The 19,776-nt window shown below is 36.4% G+C and overlaps 3 protein-coding genes and 1 non-coding gene across 4 annotated transcripts; all 4 read right to left on the bottom strand.

The window, feature by feature from the left end:
• Positions 1–251: 251 nt before the first annotated feature.
• On the bottom strand, positions 252–6,157 carry LOC140795665 (probable receptor-like protein kinase At1g49730). Its single transcript, XM_073148358.1, has 9 exons — positions 5,971–6,157; positions 4,743–5,294; positions 3,058–3,351; positions 2,220–2,481; positions 2,082–2,134; positions 1,923–1,990; positions 1,534–1,623; positions 1,378–1,462; positions 252–1,005 (listed from the first exon to the last, which is right to left on the bottom strand). The coding sequence occupies exons 1-9, from the start codon at positions 6,050–6,052 to the stop codon at positions 467–469; spliced, it is 2,025 nt and encodes a 674-aa protein (XP_073004459.1). The 5' UTR covers positions 6,053–6,157; the 3' UTR covers positions 252–466.
• A 1,079-nt stretch (positions 6,158–7,236) lies between these two features.
• On the bottom strand, positions 7,237–7,435 carry LOC140795826 (U2 spliceosomal RNA). Its single transcript, XR_012110359.1, has one exon. It is a non-coding gene; the product is annotated as a U2 spliceosomal RNA (small nuclear RNA).
• Positions 7,436–8,445: 1,010 nt separating this feature from the next.
• Positions 8,446–13,000, bottom strand: LOC140795151 (small ribosomal subunit protein eS10z). Its single transcript, XM_073147557.1, has 5 exons — positions 12,902–13,000; positions 12,775–12,823; positions 12,422–12,704; positions 11,842–11,977; positions 8,446–8,687 (listed from the first exon to the last, which is right to left on the bottom strand). Exons 1-5 carry the CDS (start codon positions 12,902–12,904, stop codon positions 8,610–8,612), a joined length of 549 nt encoding a protein of 182 aa, XP_073003658.1. The 5' UTR covers positions 12,905–13,000; the 3' UTR covers positions 8,446–8,609.
• Positions 13,001–14,331: 1,331 nt separating this feature from the next.
• Positions 14,332–18,123, bottom strand: LOC140795329 (probable serine/threonine-protein kinase At1g01540). Its single transcript, XM_073147830.1, has 7 exons — positions 16,642–18,123; positions 16,403–16,507; positions 16,183–16,305; positions 15,921–16,091; positions 15,692–15,821; positions 15,395–15,604; positions 14,332–14,738 (listed from the first exon to the last, which is right to left on the bottom strand). Exons 1-7 carry the CDS (start codon positions 17,307–17,309, stop codon positions 14,601–14,603), a joined length of 1,545 nt encoding a protein of 514 aa, XP_073003931.1. The 5' UTR covers positions 17,310–18,123; the 3' UTR covers positions 14,332–14,600.
• Positions 18,124–19,776: the final 1,653 nt, after the last annotated feature.

Below are 19,776 nucleotides of genomic sequence, written 5' to 3'. Positions count from 1 at the left end.
AGATACGTAATCTAGGATAGAATTTGAAGAATGATTTCTTATGAGATCATCAAATATAATAGATATTAAAGGCAAACATTTTTCTTATATTAGCCTTCGGAAAAAGTATTTCATAAGATTCATAAGCTAAAAGCTACTTTTCTTATTACTCTTTGTATGTACAGATGTAGATTTTCCAAATAGATGAAGCCAAACAGCCTCGCATAGCTTTCTAGGACCAATTGAACAATGCATCTAATTTCTCACTGTAGTTGTATGACAATTCATTCGATTTCAAGATGGACCAGCAAATGATACAGAAGTGGCTCCTTAAACTTGTACATAAATAACAATGACAAAAAAAAATTGAGAAGAAAAGAGAAAAAAAATGTAATGCTCTTCTTACTTACATCGGAATGTCGGTGTTTCGTGCTGCAAATCCAACAGCTTGAAAGATAAATCCACGTACCAAGAGCACTACAATGGCTCATACGGAGAAAATGCCATGGGGAGATTCTGGCGAGTTGCTCTCAAGCAGAACACTTCGACTGCAATAAGATCTCGATGTGCTTGAAGATGATTGAAGGCATCTTGCATCACCACTGAAAGGGATGACCTCGCTCTGCTGCGCCTTCCCTTTACTTGTCCTTTGCCCACCACAATAGCCTTCTTCATCCTCGATTGCCTGTGCAAAGCAACTGTGTGTTGGGTCCAATCTCTCATAGAGCATCCTAAGTACTTGCTTCATTGATGGCCTTGTTCTGCCTTCCTTCTGAGTGCACCAATGTATGACATCAACCAACACGTGCAGCTCTTCCAAATTGAATGACTCTGTAATTGCCGGGTCAACCAATTCTTCTAGTGGAGATTCTGTTGCTATGAGATCCTGAGACCACTCAACTAGAGTTTTTCCCTCATATATTGCAGGCTTTCCTGTCAGAAGTTCTAACAACAATATACCATAGCTGTATACATCGCTTTTTGCAGTCAGTTCCTGAGTTGCCACATATTCAGGATCAATGTAACCTGTAAGCGCTAACCTTAAGTGACCAAAAGTTTTTGGAAATCTGTTCCAATACATAACCTTTAAGTCCTAACTTATGTTTCCAAAAGATGTTGGAAATCCTTCCCAAAAGCCTAATTTCTTTAATGATCAAAAGAAGAAAAAAAAAGTCTAATCCCTTTCTCATTGTTTACTGACATGTTAAATCTTTTCTCAACACATTATCAATGAATAAATTTTTTTACTGTTAAATACCTTTAATACCTTATGGTAATTCTAGTTTCATACATACTACAATGAGATGCTATTTCAGAACTTAACCTAGCCCTCAGTTGTAGGATAAATCACATTGATCACAACCATACAAGTGTTACTTTAAGTATGAAAGACCTCACCTGGAGTTCCCTGGATCTTTGTATCCACTGGAAGCAAGTGCATATTACCACTTCTTGAAAAACGTGCAAGACCAAAATCAGCAACCTATAAGAGGAAATTCAATTAAACTGAGGGAACATCATAAATTTATCATAACAACTTCTCCAATCACGTACCTTTGCGAGGAAATTCTTGTCCAAAAGAATATTGCTGGGCTTTATGTCTCCATGAAAAATAGATGGATCACAGTAAAAATGAAGGTACTCCTGCATGCGAAGTTGATTGGAGTTCAACGAATGAGGACAATTAGTTCAAAAGCTAGAATCATTTTGTGTTGTCACTCTCAGTCGGCAATTGCAGGTTATTGCTCTGTTCTAGAAATAAAAAAGAGCAGGAAGTAAAGTTATTGAAAATTTGAAGCTGGAGGGGAAGTAAAGTTATTGAAAATTTGAAGCTGGAGGGGAAGCAAAGTTATGGAAAATTTGAAGCTGGAGGGGAATGTAATTCTCAAACTTCGGGCAATGTTGCTCCAAGATTCAAATCCAGTAGTTATTGTTCAACATACCAGAGCATTTGCGACGTCTATGGCAATATGGATTCTAGCCTTCCATGTCAATGGAGGTCTGTCGGATGCTACAAAGAAGGAAACAGGAAATTTCTCCCTAATTATTAACCGAGTGAGACTGATACACAAGAAGGAAGAAGAGAGGACAGTAAGCATTACAGTGAAGATGATCCTTTAGGCTTCCATTTTCCATGTATTCATATACCAGGAACCTGAAAAGTATGGGAAAATTATGGGAGAACTAAGGGCTCATAGAAATGCAGCAAGGAGTGGAATCCTTTTAAATAGAAATTTTACCTCTCATATTTTGTAAAACAAAAGCCTCTCAGTGCAACAAGATGGCGATGATGCAGCCTTCCAAGAAACTCCATCTCTCGGCAAAAATCTCCCTTCCCTTGTTTCAGTAAGTTGTCTATGCGTTTTACAGCAACAATGGAACTGTCATCAAACTGACCTTTGTATATGATACTATTCCCACCTCTTCCAAAGATAGTGCTAAAGTTGCCTGTGGCCTTCTTCATTTCCTTGAAACTGAACCTGTTAAAGAAAGCAGTCTTACCTGCAAAACTTTTATGTTAGACTGGAGCCACAAATTACAAATCCTAAGGGAGTCTTGAAGGTAGTTTAAACTTCCCTGAAGTAATTCTAAATCAAGCATTCAGATTACTTGAGCCAAATTCCGTAGGAAGTATTAGTGCATACAAGTAATAATATTAGCCCTAAGGCCCCTAACTATCACAAGAAATATTTAGATTTAGCATCCAACTATTCTACTAATTGATATGTAAGTTCTGAACAGATCCCCCAGAGAATGAATCACAGAAAGAAAGACACTGATTTCAACTTTGCTACTGTCCATGCATTTCATCAATCAAAGAAGCCTGGACAGAAGGTAATTAAGTTGACAGTCTTTAGACATCACCAGAAAAGAGGGATGTAATAGAATGTTCTTCCATTTTGAGCGGATCAGAAACATCTTCACCCAATATTCTTATAGCATACAGAGTAGGTATATACTGTATACATGTGACTTATACATTTCCTTAAAGAATCAAGGTCTTTGAGTGATCAACTAAGCATGCATTACTAAGTTCGTAAGGTTCCAATATAAATGAATGGGGAAAAACACAATTACCTTCCTGACCTTCCTGGTCATGCAAAGAAGAGGAGGTATTCCATGAGTCCTCAGCATGCGTTCCTTTTGTCTCTAGTTCTCTATTTTTTCTACGGATAAGTAGCATCAAGATTATCAGAAGTAGAACTGCTAGTCCAGTAACCATAATTCCAATTCCTGGAATCAATGTCAATCGGTAGCTATGGTGACCCTTCAGGGGTATCGCAGTTAGGTTCTCTGCAGGAGCTTGTACAAAATATGGACTTGGAGAACTTGCTGGAGCAAGGTGAAAGGAAGATGGTTCTGAAGAATTGACTGAAATGCAGACTTCATTACTATCTTGTAGAGACAACATCGAGAAAACTTTTATTGTGCAGCAAACAACATATTGAAAATAGCAAGCTACATTATAAAGTTTTATATTGAAGACAAAAGTTAAGATGCACACTTACACAGAAGTATATTCCGGATAGAAAAAAAAATCAATATCAAAGAAGATCAAATCTATGGATGCTAAAAACGAAATAGAATAACTAATAGATATTGCATTTCGTCACATCTAGTTAGATAATATGGAAGTAAAGGCTGTAAAGCTTACATTCAGAAAAGCTCATAGCATAAGCATCCACTTTCAGTGAATGTGCCAAGGCTCTGCTTCAGCATAAGAATTGTAGGTGTTATCAGGCAGGCTTGCAGATATTATCCTACTATGTCCTTGGTCTAAATTTTCTTTCGTTGGCTTTTCATCCCAGTTTCAACTTTTGCCTCGTATGTTAATACATTTTGGCTTTTATTTATTATTTTCTGAGCCACCGTGATTTTTGAGCATCAGCATAGGCATTTACTAGTACTAGATGTTATCCCCTATATGCCACCTACAATATCCGTTCAGAACAACTTTTCAAGATCCCATGACTTAGTTCTATTCAACTATAAATTGTAGCCAACATTTGAATCAAGGATATTTTTTGAAATCAAAGAATGTCATCCTCTAAACAAGCTACATAAGCACATTATTCTATACTTATACAGTGCATCAAGAAAATGATTGATCATATAGATCCACTAGAATTTCCACCAACAACAATTTGATGACCGCATTTTCATTTAATTTATGAACTCATGAACAGAACTCTGAGATTGGAATGCACCACAAAATATGGAGGTTTCATGAGAATATTTTTCTTTGTATCTATAAGGAATGTCATCATCTTACACGTCTACAAATAAGTATGCGACTATATAAACCTCTTTGTATGCATGTATTTATGTATGTATAGGAACATACCAGAAGAAAGATATCATTACATTTACAAAAGACTTAGCATGGGACAGTAGTGTTGCAGTGGTGAAGTGGGTTTTGAGGTAAATATATTCTTCCAACATGTAAACAATGAAAGGGGAAAAAGACATACAGATCTTCCATTGGTACAGTGGTGGCCCTACAAATACCAATGTTGGGAGTATTTGAGAACCAAGTAAATCTTACGTAGATCACAGATGACATTCACAAGTAAATTTCGGGCATCTTAATTATCTACGACATATGATTAATAAAACATCAAAGAGTAATTATGAATAAGTATAGGTGGCATATATTGCATAAGCTATGCATGTTAAAAGAAATATAAAACCAGTGCTTGATCATGCCACTGTCTTACGCTTTGTCTAGATGATAACTAATTAATTTTTGTCAATAATCAAACCTTTGATAATGCTAAGCCCTTGGACGCTAAAGAAACAACTTGTGAGCTCAACAGCTGATAAGTTATTCCCTTGGTTGGCAAGTGCAACAAAAGCTGCATCCCTGCAGGTATTTAACGTGATATTGTCTTGTGCTCCTATTAGATGACGAAGGTATGATAGCCCAGAGTTTAAACATTTCTTGCAACTACTGGCGATTGAAAGTGGCAAGTTGCAGCTTCTAGTGACATCGTCAAAGTTAGGAGACTGCAACATTTCCAGGACAGTATTTCTCCCCTCACATTGGTAGAAAACTTGAACTTTTACTCCCAGTCCACAAGACAAAATGGCATTAGAAGGTATCCCGTTTGATATTAAGGTGTCCGAGACATTACTAAGACAGGCATCAGAGAATTCTGGCGGAACCCCAAGCATGCCGGTCGTATTTGCATACTTAGAAACTGAAACTGCAACAAGGGCATTGATATATCGGCAACACTTTGCTCGTTCATTTTGATCTGAACATGCAGAAGCTACCAGAGTATAATTCAACCAACTCAAATCAAGCGGACAGTCTGCATAATAATTAATTTCCTTAATCACAAAAGTATAACATTATTGTAAGATTTTCATGCTAAGGAAGACCAAGCAATGGAACCAATAGAAAATTACCCATGAAGGGTGTGACAGGTTTATAAAAATGTCTGTTCTCACTACTCATTAATAACAGTACAAATACTGGAAGAGAATAAATAAACTGAATAAAGAAAAATGTAACAAGAGATACTTCAGGCAGTACTGGAATGGTATATTTGGAAGGAAATGTTTCTAACCTGAATACCTAGCTTCTTCTACCTCGTTACTAGTTTATAAATTTACTTCATTCAGAGAAAAATTATGTTATTTGGAGACATACAAATAGCTAAATCAACAGCATTTACAATAGAATAGGGAGTCACTATCCAAAATCCAAGTCAGGCAAGTCTGCACGAGCAGCTGAAACCCTCAAATATCGCCTCTTTACATCCTTCTCGCAACTATCACCATCACCTCCCTAATAATTATCCTTCAAACGGGATGACAACAATTCAGTTCGTCGCTTAGGGTAGAAGATTCCTGCTTCCGACCAAAACCACATCCCAAAATCCCGACATCCAGATATAAATCTACTCAACTAAACAAACCATACGCCACGGCAAGTACCAAAGAGATCTCGCTATTGCTTGCGAAATGAGCAAGAAACCAACCAACCTCCTGCGATCACCGAGAGAATAGACGATTCCAGTAGCCCCGCCGCCACCACCACCACGAAACCCAAAACGGCCCCCAGCATTAGAGTGAGAGAGAGAGAGAGAGATGTGGAAGGAAGGGGAGTGGGATGCTCGAGAGCAATGTGGGGGCGATGAGAGAGAGAGAGAGAGAGAGAGAGAGAGAGAGAGAGAGGCGGTAGACTCACCGCCAGCTTTAATTTTTAATTGTTACTTTTGTTCCTTCTCAGAAGAAACGGCTCCGTTCACGTTCCGTCAAGTTCCGCTCCGTTCCTTTGGGAGTAGTGGGCTGGGTCCCGCTTATCGTGATTCGTAGGTGGAGATAATTTAAGAACGAAATTTGACGTGCGTTAAGGCCACGTGGGATATGGACCCATGCATAGACGTGCCCATAAATCTTCTTATTCCTACCTTTTTAAATCCGAATTTAAATTATATCATTCAAATAAATTTTCATATTTCTTCTGCCGTAAAGGTGAATTTGAGAGTATTATTTTTTATTATTACATATAAATAAATAAATAAATTCCACGTTATTAGTCATGATATTAATAATTTTCAATTCGGTTTCCCTCTAGATAAGCAAAAGGTTGAGCATCAAGACAGTTCACATTCTGGAGTACACTACAGTCTGTGCACTTTTGTCATCACGTGAGAAGGCTTAGTAGTACACAGAATGAGAACGAGGAGTTGTGTTCCTTTTTCCCAATGCAAACGTACTCAAATGTTTATAGGAACATTGACGTGGATAGTTTTTCTCCAAACTACCCCTTTTATTTCTTTTTTACACTTCTACTTCTACTGTGTTATTTTACGAGGCAGACAGTAGATTAAATTAGCAAATCTATATTGAGTTTATATGATTTATATCTATAGTTCGGATCCTCATAACTTATAACAATTCAACTTTGGTTTCATTAATTGTGGAATTGCATCCCAGTACCAAGTTAAAGATGAGAGTATGATATGTCACAGATTATTTTTCAGAGTTTAGTCAGCTGACTCCAATCAAAATGGACCTTTTTCAGAGTTTAGTTAATTATTTTTCTTATTCTAAGATACAATTTATTTTTTGCTAAAGTATTAAAAACACTTACAAAATAATTAAGATGAATTTAGAATACCTTAGTATCTATCTAATTCCCCTTTTAAACTAAAAGAATACAAACATATTAAATATTAAAAATAATCACAATAAAATTTTCATTAGAAATACTTGATTTAAAAAGCATTTGAGATTTAGAGTTGGTAGTGGTGCGCCAGGCCATTGCAGTAGTGCAACGCAACAGCGACGCTCGAGGGCCCCAGTAGCAAGCTACCGTTGGGCGGACCCTCCCACACAAGAAATTAATTTAATATCGTGGTGGGCCGATGGCCCACGTATCAGATATTAAACTGATAAGAACAGATACTACACTTGATCTTAGCCAAAAGGCCGAGAAAGGTATGAATTCTTCAGTTGAGGCGCTTCTCTATTTATAAGAGAGTCTTCGCTGCCGCTATTTCTCGCTGGCCGATGTGGGACTAAACACGAATTTTGGGTCTTGTTTTTATACTATACATAGATATATTTCTAATTACTTTTAAGTAAAGTCTAAATAATTTAATAGAAAATTGAATAATTAACAAAAAATGCTTGAAATTTTGAACCGTTAGTTAATTTCAAGAGTAAATCATTTAAAAAATAAAAAATTTTAAGATATACACGAAAAGATTATATATGTGTTTTAAAAGGTATATAAATAAATATTAATTTTATATAGGAATAATTTTTGAAGGGATATATATATGTGCAAAACAAAAACTTTATTATTTTACCAGTCTCCCATTATCTAACACACTTTAGTTAGTTGAACAACAGGATTAAAATAATAAAAAATTTAAAATCATTTCTCGACAATGAACATGTAACATTTTCGTTTCCCAAATATTTGGTTACTAAAACTGATGTCAATATTTGACTCTTAGGTATGTAGAAATATGCGTTTTAGACCCTCTAAAATTTATTTAACTTAGTTTAGTAAAAGGAACAAAGAGAGGTTGATATTTCCATTAACACCTTAATAAGGTGAGATATGTTAGATAATTAAAAAAAACCATAATGTAAAACCAAGTTATAGTTAAGCGAATTTAGGTATAATTTTTTCTTTTTCTTTGGCATGCCAAAGTTCCTATACATCAATAAATCATCAGCCAAACATCCATCAGCTACCAAAGTTCGAGGAAAGTAAACTCATCCCAACTACTATAGTATCTAGATCGAATCAATTAAATCCCACTCCAAAAATAAATATATAAATAAATAAATTGGTCTAATATGTGATAACTCCAATAGTGTGGCGGCATCTTGTATACCATTAGTTCCCCTCCACATCGTTCATATATATAATTGTAGATAACTGCTTACTCAGTTCCCACATATTCATTTATGAAATCCACAAAAATATAAGTACCTTGATGCTACCAAATTGTCAGGTCATTTCCATAATTGTAAAATTTCATACATCCTCCTGCCCACATAATAACTAGTCCTTGAAAACAAAAGCTCATCAAATAAAAAACTTCAACTACAAAATTTCTGAAAAGTTTTCATTAGCATATGGAGCAGCAGTGAAGCAGTATTTACTCCGTAGAGGATGTTGGACCTGCCCCAAAGCCACTACCACCGCCGCGCCCGAAGCCAGGCCTACCACCAGTACCCTGCAAGATTCCAGAGATGAGATGAGCAACTCATCAAAATAAAACTATACCACTCCCTATCTCACTAGTTTGATCATAGGCTAGCATTCATCAATGATATCACAGTAATCATGATAAAGATGATCACAGCATGGTATTTTTAAATTTGCAGTAGAAGACATTTGTCCAGAGATATATGGAGATAAATTTTCTTTTTTCTTTTTTCTTTTTGTTTAGGGAGAAGAAATGGGGATCAGACCCCCATTCAAATGATATATGGCAGTAATATTGACATGTTAAATTATATATTTCGTGAAGGATTAGCATAGTAAGCTAAAATTTTTGTTTGCAATCTTAAAACAAAACAAATGCAAAAGTAAATGATGTGGAAAGCATATCAATGTAGAGCAAGAATAAATAAGAAAAAGAAAAATGAAACTATAGCCAAGTTGGCAAACATCAACCAATAATACAGTGGTCCAAGAGATGCAAACACAACAAAACAGGGTGCCACCGGAATCCCAACCATGTTTAGTACAAACAGTACATCAATGGTGCACAGCCAGATTTTGCACCACGGGACAAATTGCAATAATGAGCTGTCCATTGGAATCCAAGAAAATAAGATTAGGCATTTTAAGACCCAAAACACTACAACATATTTATGGGAATATTGGTTATTTGTTGTCAAACATCAACCAATATACAGTGGTTCTAGGGAAGCAAACAAAACAAAACAGGGTACCACTGGATTCCCAACCATGTTTATACAAACAGTACATCAATGGTGCACAGGCAGATTTTGCACCATGAGCTGCTCATCGGGATCCAAGAAAATCAGATAAGGCATTTAAAATGCAAAACACTACTACATAGTTATGGGAACTAAGGAAGTTCCATTGTCTTCACTAGTCGGCTAATGAATAAACAATTCTATCTAGACAAGATGGTCCAATATATTCATTCAAATAGGACTCATCTGCTGCATACCTAGATTAATGCATGATTAAATTCCAAGAACAGGCTCTTCATTAGACCTATCTTTCTGCAAAATATTAGGCATTGTTAACTCGTGGAATAAGGCCTATTTTAGAATAAGTACTCTAATTTATAATATCATAAAAAGATAGCTAATACCAGTCTAAGCTATTGTGATGTTTACTTTAATACTAATATAAGGGATAATAATTATATAGTTGATATTAAAGTATTAAAAAATAATGAATTTGTATTATAAATTTATATTTTGTATCAAATGACAAAAATACCATTGATTGGATGTAAGGTAGTATTAATAATATTTATGTAAATTATAATATTTATTATTACAATTACGCACTTAAAATACTTCATATATCTGCACTGTGAGAATAATCATGCAGTGCAAAAATAAGCATGCACTGTGGAATAATTTTATACTAGTGCAGAGTTATAAGCCTACACTATGTGATTACAAGCCCACACTATAGGATAATATCCCCTCACTGTAATAATATTTTTGAACATTACAAAAAAATAACCATGCAATGTAGGGTAATTTTAAATTGGTGCGAGATTATAAGCCCGTATCGTGGAAAAATAACTATGCACTATAAGGTAATTTTAATTTTGGATTAGTGCAGAGAACCCCACACGACGTTGTTATAAGACCACACTACGAAAAATAACCCAGCACTACAATAATATTTTTGAATATTATAAAAAAATAACCATGCACTACGAGGTAATTTTAAACCAATGTGATGTTATAAGCATGCACTGCGGAAAAATAACCTTCTACTGCAATATAACATTTCTAAATATTATGAGAAAATAACTATACACTATCGAGTTATTTTGAAAGAGTGCGGGCTTAATTATTTTTTATTTTATAAAATATTATAGCCTAAGATAAAAGAGATGGAATCTCAACAGTAGGTGAGATGGCTAATATTTTAGAAAAAAAAAGGAGAGAAAATTTCAATTTAGCTGAGATGACCGATATCTAAAAGAAAATATTATTATTTTGCTCTTAGATTAGACAACGCTTACTTACACATCGTCTTAGCTACAGTTGAGATTTCCTCTCTTCTTAAAAGATCAAAAGAGAGAAAATCTCAATTGTAGCTGAGACGATGTGTAATTAAGCATTATCTAGTCTAAGAGAAAAATAATGATTGCGAGTTATTATGAAATTATTTTTTTAATTGTATAAAATAAGATGAGAGAAGATGAAGAATTACTATACCGGAATAAAGTAAATTATTGTTTAGTTACTACACTGGAATAAGAATACTTATTATAGAATAAGACTATTCCTATTCTAGAAGTGAATGGAGGCTTAGAGAATAATGAGGGTCAAAAGTGATGAAATATGTGGATTGACAGCTGTCGAAGCATGTTTTTTCAACAGCTGGTAAGATGATTCAAAATTTAATTAAACCAATTTGTCAAATTAGAAATGTTAAACATTATCCATTGACAGCCTTATATGTCTCAAATTATGCGACTTTCAAGAACAGAAATTCAGCAAGTTTTACAGTTTTAATTTCACTTATACGACTCATAGGTATTTGATAACGTGGGAACATCATCTACATTTTAATTAAACCAGTTCAAAAATTTAAGAGAACAATTATAAATACACACACTGGTATCAAAAATAAAAGGAAATTCATAAACACAACGATATGGAAAGAAAATCACAAGTGTTGCATTACAGGGAGTGGCATAGACAGTCATTTTGTTCTTTCTGAAATACTTTTATGATATTAATATAATGAATTGATGATAATACTAATACAAATGTCAAACATTAAGCAAAAACATTTATAAAGAATATTGAGTAAATTGTTGCCAAGTGTGTTTCTTTTGTAGATTTAGTAGGACATAGCCACTTGTCGAGTAAAGAGTAAAAAGATTCTTATGCAAGAAAATAGAAATAGGAAATGTGTTAGTGTAATGGAGAAAAGGAACAGTACAACTAATTATAGTCAACAGAATAAGAATAGAACAATACTAAGAATAATATGATGTCATCTAAATACAGGTTTGTCATTACAAAGTAGAACGATTAGTCAACAATCAACATCTAAATGGCTATTGATTTGATAAATTGGCAATTCAAAACAACAATCACTAACTACAAAAAGTTCTACTAAAATATCGACTACATGTAAAGAACAAGATTAATTACCCGAAATGATGGCTGAAATTCAGCAGGAGCACCACTCTTGTCACCACCAAAATCACCCGGGGCCCCCCGAGGACCTCCACGATAGCCATCCCTATCTCCGAACCTTGGCCTATCCCCTTCAAAGCGAGGAGGACCCCTGCACAAATTTCCAATGATTCATCAAATTCACAACTAAAAATAATCAACACAACCATAGAACAACAAACAGAGAATAAGAAATGTGAAATTTTCTATCTTACACCTGCATTATTTACTTACTACATACATAGATAAGACGCCTCCTCTACATTATACCTAAATCAACAGACAAAATTTATACTGAAATAAAAGAATTGTTACCTTAAGCCAAACATACCCTTAGTACAACTCGATCAGAATTAAAACTGACTTCTATCGAATGAATATCGAAACCAACCCTTCACCAGTTATTTGACAAAAAATCGCCACTTGCGAGACGAAAACATGCTCAACTTGAATGTTACAAAAATTTACAATTAAAAAAAAAACTAGAAAAAAACCCAAAGGACAAATCAAAACACCAGAAAAGAAGGAGCCAAAAGATGAAGGAAAACAATGCTACCTTGGGCGATCGCCAGGCGGCCCAGACCCAAAAGGCCGAGACGGCGGCTTTGCAGACTTCTTGAGTGTTGCAGGAACGATCTCAGACGGGAGGTTAAGGTAAGTGCGGAGATGCTCGATCCCATCATTGGTGAGATACCAGTAGTAGTACTGCCACGCGAACGTCTCCCTCACGTACTCCTTCGACTTGAAGCTCTGCATGAGCTTTATCACCTGGAGATTCGGCACATCGATCTGAGGATGCTTCGCGAGGTTGTAGTCCTTCTTTGCGTAGAGTACCCCCTCTGCAATCACAGCAATATATCAGAAAACCTAGCCCTATACCTTTAGGAGGTGGAGGGGAAGAAAACGGACCTTGGAAGAGGTACTTGCAGATCTCATGGCGATTCTTCTTCGGAATGATCTGAAAGAGAGAGGAAGAAAGAAATGAGAATGGGAATTGGAGTGAATTGAGATGACGAACCCCTAGATTTGCACTTACCATGGTGAGAGAACGGATAACCGCCGCCGCCGCCGGAGGAGGAGATCGAGAGAGATGACAGAGGAGGGAAGAGATAGAAACCCTAACTCCAGAATTGGGGTCGTTACGTATGAGATTTTATATATGCGATTTCGGATACCGTGATGACTCTTGGGCTCTTGAGCTATTGGCCTATTGGGCCTCCTATTGGGCCTCCAGTGATCTAATATAGCCCAAATAGAGTAAAGGATGCGAGCATTAATTGTGCATATCTAATTGCTCCAGTTGTATCTCATAAATTCTACGTAGAGTTTAGAGCCGTTACACGACTTTGGCTTATTTAAATATACATCGTCCAGCTCTATTAGAGTCTTTATTAGATTCACACCGACGCACGTCAACATTCAATTATATATATATATATATATATATAGATAGTTTAATTAACAAATTTAAAATATCAATATACATATTTTTTTAATTAAATGTGCATTTAGTATTATAGTTCATCCTCTATATGATCATGCATACCAAGCAGTTGGCAGAGCAGTGCCACAATCCATAGTGGATGTCTCTCTATGAAGTGTACAATTCTGCAACTAATATTTGGATTTAGTTGAATTTAATGTCGATTAATTGATTGGTGTCCCATCCATTGGGGTTGGCTTAGAATTATTGTACTTTTTGTTATTGTACATCAGCAGTGTAAAAGTCTTACAGCATGCACTTGAGGTAGGGATAATCTTTCATTAGTCTTGGATACTTTAATTAAACAAATTTATTTCATTCTCTTTGTATTGAGATAAAAAGGAAAAGGATAATCCATTATTACACAGGCAACAAAAGGAATTTTTGACCAGACTAGCCTAGCCCTTTTCAAACTTTATATGCCTAACTATATCTCATCTTAAACTTAGTATTAAAGCCATTAATGAGTTTAGCGTTTTACTTACATATTAAATCACTGATCATATTAGTATTTTTATTATGATAAGTCAACACATTTAAAAAAAAACCTAAGAGTTAAAAAAAATGCGAATTTTAATATTAAATTTATTATTATGTGACTCATTTTGTATAAAAAAAAAGGGTTTTCTGGTGCTAGTTTGGTCAAAAAGAAAAAAAAAACTCACCAAAGAAGAGTGGCTTGTTTAATAAGATTTTTGATTCTTGAATAGGGCTAAATCAAGGATTTTAAGTAATCTATTAAAAGTAATTGCCCCTCATCCACTTTAAAAAGTTCTAACATTAACCTTGATGAGAAGTACTTGCAAGAATTAGCCCCACAAGTGCTTTGACACAGAACTGAAAGATTAAGAAAGTAAACATGGGCTATACTTTTTTTGACACATCTCAATGATCAGTAACACCTGAAATAGAGATGATCTTTTCTTTCTCATAGATTTTTTTTTTATATAAAAAAATGTTAACAATCAAAACAACTAGCGATATAAATATAATAATTATTTCAAATAATATTAGTACAAAAATATCTCTTACACAAAGATGAAGCAGGAAGATAATAAATATATCAGAGTCGAACTCGAAAAAAAAAGAACTTTACAATAAGGTAACATAGAATTACATTTGCAAACAAGGATTGATCTCTGCAGAGCCAAGTTTTGGAGGGATGAGGATATGACAGAGAAAATGGATTTCCGATTACTTTGATAGCGAAGTTCTGGCGGTCAGACCTCTGAAAGCTCATCGGGATGAATCTTCATCTGTAGCTGTGCCGCTTGTCGTGAGCTAGAGGACTCGCCTGTGCACTGCCCTCGTTCCCACTACTATCACCTTGTTCACCTACTGGCTTTTCCGGCAATCTTGCTTGTCCCGGAACTCGACCAACTCGACGATCCTGATGATACATATTACATAGAACTTATCAGAGAACAATAAGATTTGTAAGTGACTATGTTCACAGGTAGATTCTAACACTTGCCAATAAACAAAAGAGACCAGAATAATACCTCAGAATGATGTTGATGCATTAATATTTTTGCTTAATTGCTAAAAGAACTTTAATAAGAATTAAAATCACGGATGTCAAACAGAATAGTTCAATAAGAACACAAGAGAGTACTTTTAGCGACAACATCTAACTCAAAATTTGGCGAAAGAAGGTAATCAAACCATTTTACTGCTCTTTGCTTTTGTTAAAATCATCAGCAGTCAATATAAACTGCACCAATCTCTAGGTATCACAATCTAACCCAAGAAAAGATAATTTTATCAGTGCAGAGGAAAATAACAAATATCAAATGGAATCTTGGTGTTGATAGATGTTGAACTGATAAGACATTTCTAAAGAAAAGTATATGCAATACCTGCCTCAGGCTCTCTTTTAAGTTTTAGTAGCATAAATCTTACATCCAATCAGAGGAAAATAGACAACAGTAGATGCATAAACAAATAGATAAATCTACACATTTAGAGGGCTTCTTATTTGTCTTGCAATGGAAAGAATGCAATCATCACATGATATAAACAATGATGATATGCTCTTCAACTTACATCTCGGTAGGGAAAATCCTCAACTTCAAGCATGTGAATCACATTTCCAATCTTTGGCCTCTTTCTTGAGTCGGGATCCACACATCGAAGAGCCACTAATAGAGTTTTCTTCAATGCCCTTGAAGAAGGTTTCTCAGACATTTTTGGATCCAAAACACCTTCAGAATTTCGATTACTGACCATTATTTTTAGCCAGTCAATCAAATTAACCTGCAAAACCCTATGCAGATTTGATAAATACACCACAATAAACTCAAAGACTACAAACCAATATAGGCAAATGCTTCCATTACTTGCCTCTCCTGGAGGTCTGTTATAATCAACGGGTATCCGACCAGATATTATCTCCATAATAAGAATTCCAAAACTGTAGATATCACTTGTTTCATTGAGCATACCAGTGCCCGCATATTCTGGTGCAACATATCTATCAAAAGAATGAATTAATAATAATCATTTGGGTCTGTTACTGCAATATTTTTTACAGTATTAACAACTTAATAAAGAACAACATATGAAGACAAACCCGAAGGTTCCCATCACGCGTGTGGTGACATAGCTCCTCTCTGGTCCCAAAAGCTTAGCAAGTCCAAAATCTGAAAGCTTAGGATTCCAATGCCTATCAAGCAAGATGTTGCTGGATTTAACATCACGGTGAACCACCTTTGGTTCAAGTCCCTCATGTAAGTACATCAACCTACATCATAAATTCATAAAGCTAAGGCATTTGAAGGAGTACAAAACTCAAGCATCCTATGATAAGCAGTACATGAAGACTTGAACCATACCCTTTTGCCGTCCCGAGTATAATATTCATTCGGATATCCCATGTAAGAGGACTACAGGGTCCTACATCCCCATGAAGCCATTGTTCCAAGTTCCCATTATCAACATACTCATAGACAAGCATCCTAAGAAGTACGGCATTATGGATTAGATGAACAATGTTTCGAGTGTACAAGCTCGGCATTAATTCTAGTTAACTTTATCCAGTAAAAAGTTTAGTACCTCTGATTACCCTCAGCACAATATCCTAGCAATCTGACTAAGTTCTTGTGCCGAACTCGGCCAATAGCTTCCACTTCAACTTTGAATTCCTTCTCTGCTTGTCCTCTATAAAAGGAACCTCATTTACCATATGATTAACACATAAAAGATACTGTTTCAATCTGCAGTAGTATTACTAAATAATATTGTAACCAATTATAGATCTACCAGAAAAGTAAGCAAATGGAGTAGATTAGTACCTGTTATTCAATAAATTCTTCACAGCAATCTGAGTCTTATCTTCGAGAATGCCATGATATACGATACCGTACCCGCCTTCGCCGATCACATTCTCGTCCGAGAACATATTAGTAGCCACCTCAAGCTCCTTAAGAATGAACCAATGCCCCCATCCCAAGTGGGACACTTCCGGCACCGTCGCCAGAGCATTGTCCACCGACCGGCTCTCACCGCTACCATGCGATGACCCACCTCCTCCCCCGCCGCTCCGGTACTCCGGGTAGGTGATCCGGTGCTCCTTGCCGGTGTCAACCTGAATCCTTTGCAACCCAATTGGGCTCTCCTCCTGCAATGGAAGGATTGGTTGCCCCTGGTCCTTTGCGGTCAGAGCAGAGCGGCCAGATTCGGACTGCGGGTATTGGAGGATATGGGCGAGGGGCTTCGCGTCGGAGGAGAGGGAAGGATCTATGCGTAGTTGTTGGATGTCTTTGGGGGATTTTGGCGAATTGGGTTTCCGAGAAGGCTTCGGGAGTTGGTGGACGGGGGTCGTGGAGTTGCGCTTGGAGGTGAACCAGAGGGAGAAGAGGAAGAGGAGGAGGACGAAGGCGGCGCCGACGCAGATGCCGACGACGACCCAGAGGCGGAGGCCGAAGATTACCGTGCGCTTGGAGAGGTCGTAATCCGACATTAGAGCTTGATCTCTCGGGAGCGGTGACGTGATAAAAATGGGATCTTGGGCTGGATTTTCGCAAGAAAAGCGAGTAGTGGGTGATTGAGTAATATTCTAATACTCGGATTATTGTGGTAAGAGATGGAATATTGCGTACTTTCTTGAAGGAGATGTGGGTGCTAAGGAAAAATAAATTAAAAAAAAAGGATCTTGGATTGAATTTGGCAAAAGAAATGACGGTGGTGGCAACTGGTGAGGTTGTGGACTATGACACTCGGGTAGTTGAGGTTAAAAGATCAAGCGTTTTGTGTCTGAGAGAGAGAGAGAGAGGGAGAGAGAGAGTTAACTACTGTAATAAAAAATGGGATCTTGGTCTGGATTTAGGCAAGCAATTCGGTGGTGAAGGTGGCGGGTGAGCTTCTCTTACTTGGATTCTTGAACTAAAATGGAATGTTTTGTGTATAACAGAGAGAGAGAGGGAGAGAGACACCTAGGGGAGAGTTGGCTATTGCAATAAAAATTGGATCTTGGATTGGATTTTGGCAAGAAATTTAGTGTTGCTGGTGGCTGTGTGCTTCTCTTACTTGCACTCTTGAACTAAGATGGAAAGTTTTGTGTAATAGAGGGAGAGAGAGAGAGGGAGATCTTAGTGTTTGTATTGCAGGAGAAAGGAATAACAGAGGAGGTGAGAGGTAGAAAGAAGAGAGGTGGCCAGTATTGAGGAGGTGGGGGAGAAGTAATTTGTCTCAGTGAGTGGGGCCTCAAGGGCTGGTGATGAAGTGAATAAGGGTAGTAATGGAGACCCCCCCTTCCAGAAAGAGAAGACTACAATAGTTGGTGAAGAAGACTGTCATATTTGAGATAGAATCAAGTTCACTTGGAAGGGGGCAAACAGTGGCATAGAGTCAGAAGTTTGAAAGAGGTAAAAGATGAGAGAGATGAAGAGGTTGCAGCTGGCATGATAGGACTTGCTTGAATAATTAGAAGCTTAATAATCCTTAATGGAGGTTTAGTTGCACCCTGGATTAGTTTTATTAATGTAGCCTAGTACAATTATTTGGATCTTTTTCAAAGTGTTCTCAAATATGAACTACTACCAAATACCACCCAATGGCTTCTAAAAAATTTAAAAGGGGGTTCATAGAGGCAATTCAACAAACAGTTGGCAACAAGACAAAGAATACTTGGCTTTTTGCATTACATTGAGCTCTCTTAGCCTCAAGTTTTACTTCTTTTTATTCCCCATGCTGCAATTGCTTTTGTGGGCACTTGGCTGAGTGGGAGTTCAGCCTTTTGACCAGCTTTTTTGTGTATAACCATGTGGCCAGGACAAGATATTTAGCCAGGAATACAGTATGGCTGGCAAGTTTCTATGCACTTCTTTGCAAGCAAAACCTCATAGATTAAAGGCATACATTGTCTATACTCTATAGCATAGAAGAAGTGGATGAATAAATGCCAAGCTGTGTGAAATTTTTGCAGCATATGATAGAATTTAAGATAGTTACAAATTTTGACCTTTTACTTTTAAATAGCTGCACATGATCTGACCACTTAATCAAGGACTTTGAAGTGCATAACTGCAAGTAACTCATGCAGTCCTTTTTACTTTCTTTTTTTTTCTTTTTTCTTTTCCTAAAGCAATTTATGCAGTCTAATGCAAAGAATCCATCCCCTAAATCCAATAAATATTTAAAAAGGTCTATTTTATGTTGGTTCTGGTATATTTAAATTCTAGCGGTATCGGTATCAGTTTAATTGAATACTATAAAGTTTTTACTCTTATCTCTCAAGACTTTACATTTTAAGGGATTTTTAATCGCCCTTATATGTGCCTTCATATTTTTGGGAAAAAAAGTGCTAATATATGATGTTTTTCTATAATTTAATAGTAAAAATCTAATGAAAAATAGGAGAGTAAAACCTAAATAACCACATATAATATAAGGTACATGAAATGAAAGAAGAAAAAAAAATGCCCAAACTTTTACCCAGACAGAGACAATGACACCATGCAAAGGTGTATAAAAAAGTGCTGCTGTAGAAATGAAAGTATGAACAGAAGTTGGCTGTTGAAATGGCTCCATCACCTTTCCTCCTCTCTCTTAAATGTATGGTGCTGAGTCCACTCTCAAAATTAAATTAACCTTGGAAGTTGGTAGCACTACTACTACCTTCTTCCTCACTCCTCATGTAGAATCAAAACTAGGGCTAGAATTTTTTTTCTTTTTTTTTGGGGGGCCTTGGTAGTGAAAGATGAACAACCATAGAGATTTGGAGGACTAATCAAAGAAGATACAAATGTTGAGATTTTTCTTTTCTTTTCTTTTCCTTTTTGAATGAAATGGTGGGGGGGTTGTGGGCACCCATTAGCTTATATTTGGTGTCCTCTCTCCAATGGTCCTTGTCAAAGAGTATAGGGGAAGATCACTTCTAATCTGGGCAAATGTCTCCTTCTCGGAGGAGGCTGGCACAAAGAACAGTG

This window comes from Typha latifolia, chromosome 9, assembly GCF_019914945.1.
Source record: "Typha latifolia isolate L0001 chromosome 9, TyphaL0001v2, whole genome shotgun sequence".
Taxonomy (NCBI): Eukaryota; Viridiplantae; Streptophyta; class Magnoliopsida; order Poales; family Typhaceae; genus Typha; species Typha latifolia.
This window is presented reverse-complemented; position numbering and strand designations above follow the sequence as displayed.

Bases quoted from the DNA above. Each gene is read 5' to 3' on its own strand.
- LOC140795665 (XM_073148358.1), bottom strand. From the start codon at position 6,052: ATGCTGGGGGCCGTTTTGGGTTTCGTGGTGGTGGTGGCGGCGGGGCTA. The intron at 2,482-3,057 runs GTAATTGTGTTT...AAAGTTTTGCAG, and splicing joins TGACCAGGAAGGTCAGGAAG to GTAAGACTGCTTTCTTTAAC. The intron at 1,463-1,533 runs GTACGTGATTGG...TTCCTCTTATAG, and splicing joins ACAAGAATTTCCTCGCAAAG to GTTGCTGATTTTGGTCTTGC.
- LOC140795329 (XM_073147830.1), bottom strand. From the start codon at position 17,309: ATGTCGGATTACGACCTCTCCAAGCGCACGGTAATCTTCGGCCTCCGC. The intron at 16,306-16,402 runs GTACTAAACTTT...CGTACTTCTTAG, and splicing joins TGTGCTGAGGGTAATCAGAG to GATGCTTGTCTATGAGTATG. The intron at 16,092-16,182 runs GTATGGTTCAAG...TTTATGATGTAG, and splicing joins ATACTCGGGACGGCAAAAGG to GTTGATGTACTTACATGAGG.
- LOC140795151 (XM_073147557.1), bottom strand. The intron at 11,978-12,421 runs GTAGCATTGTTT...AAATTTGTGCAG, and splicing joins CCGCCTGGCGATCGCCCAAG to GGGTCCTCCTCGCTTTGAAG. The intron at 8,688-11,841 runs GTAATTAATCTT...GGAATCTTGCAG, and splicing joins AATTTCAGCCATCATTTCGG to GGTACTGGTGGTAGGCCTGG.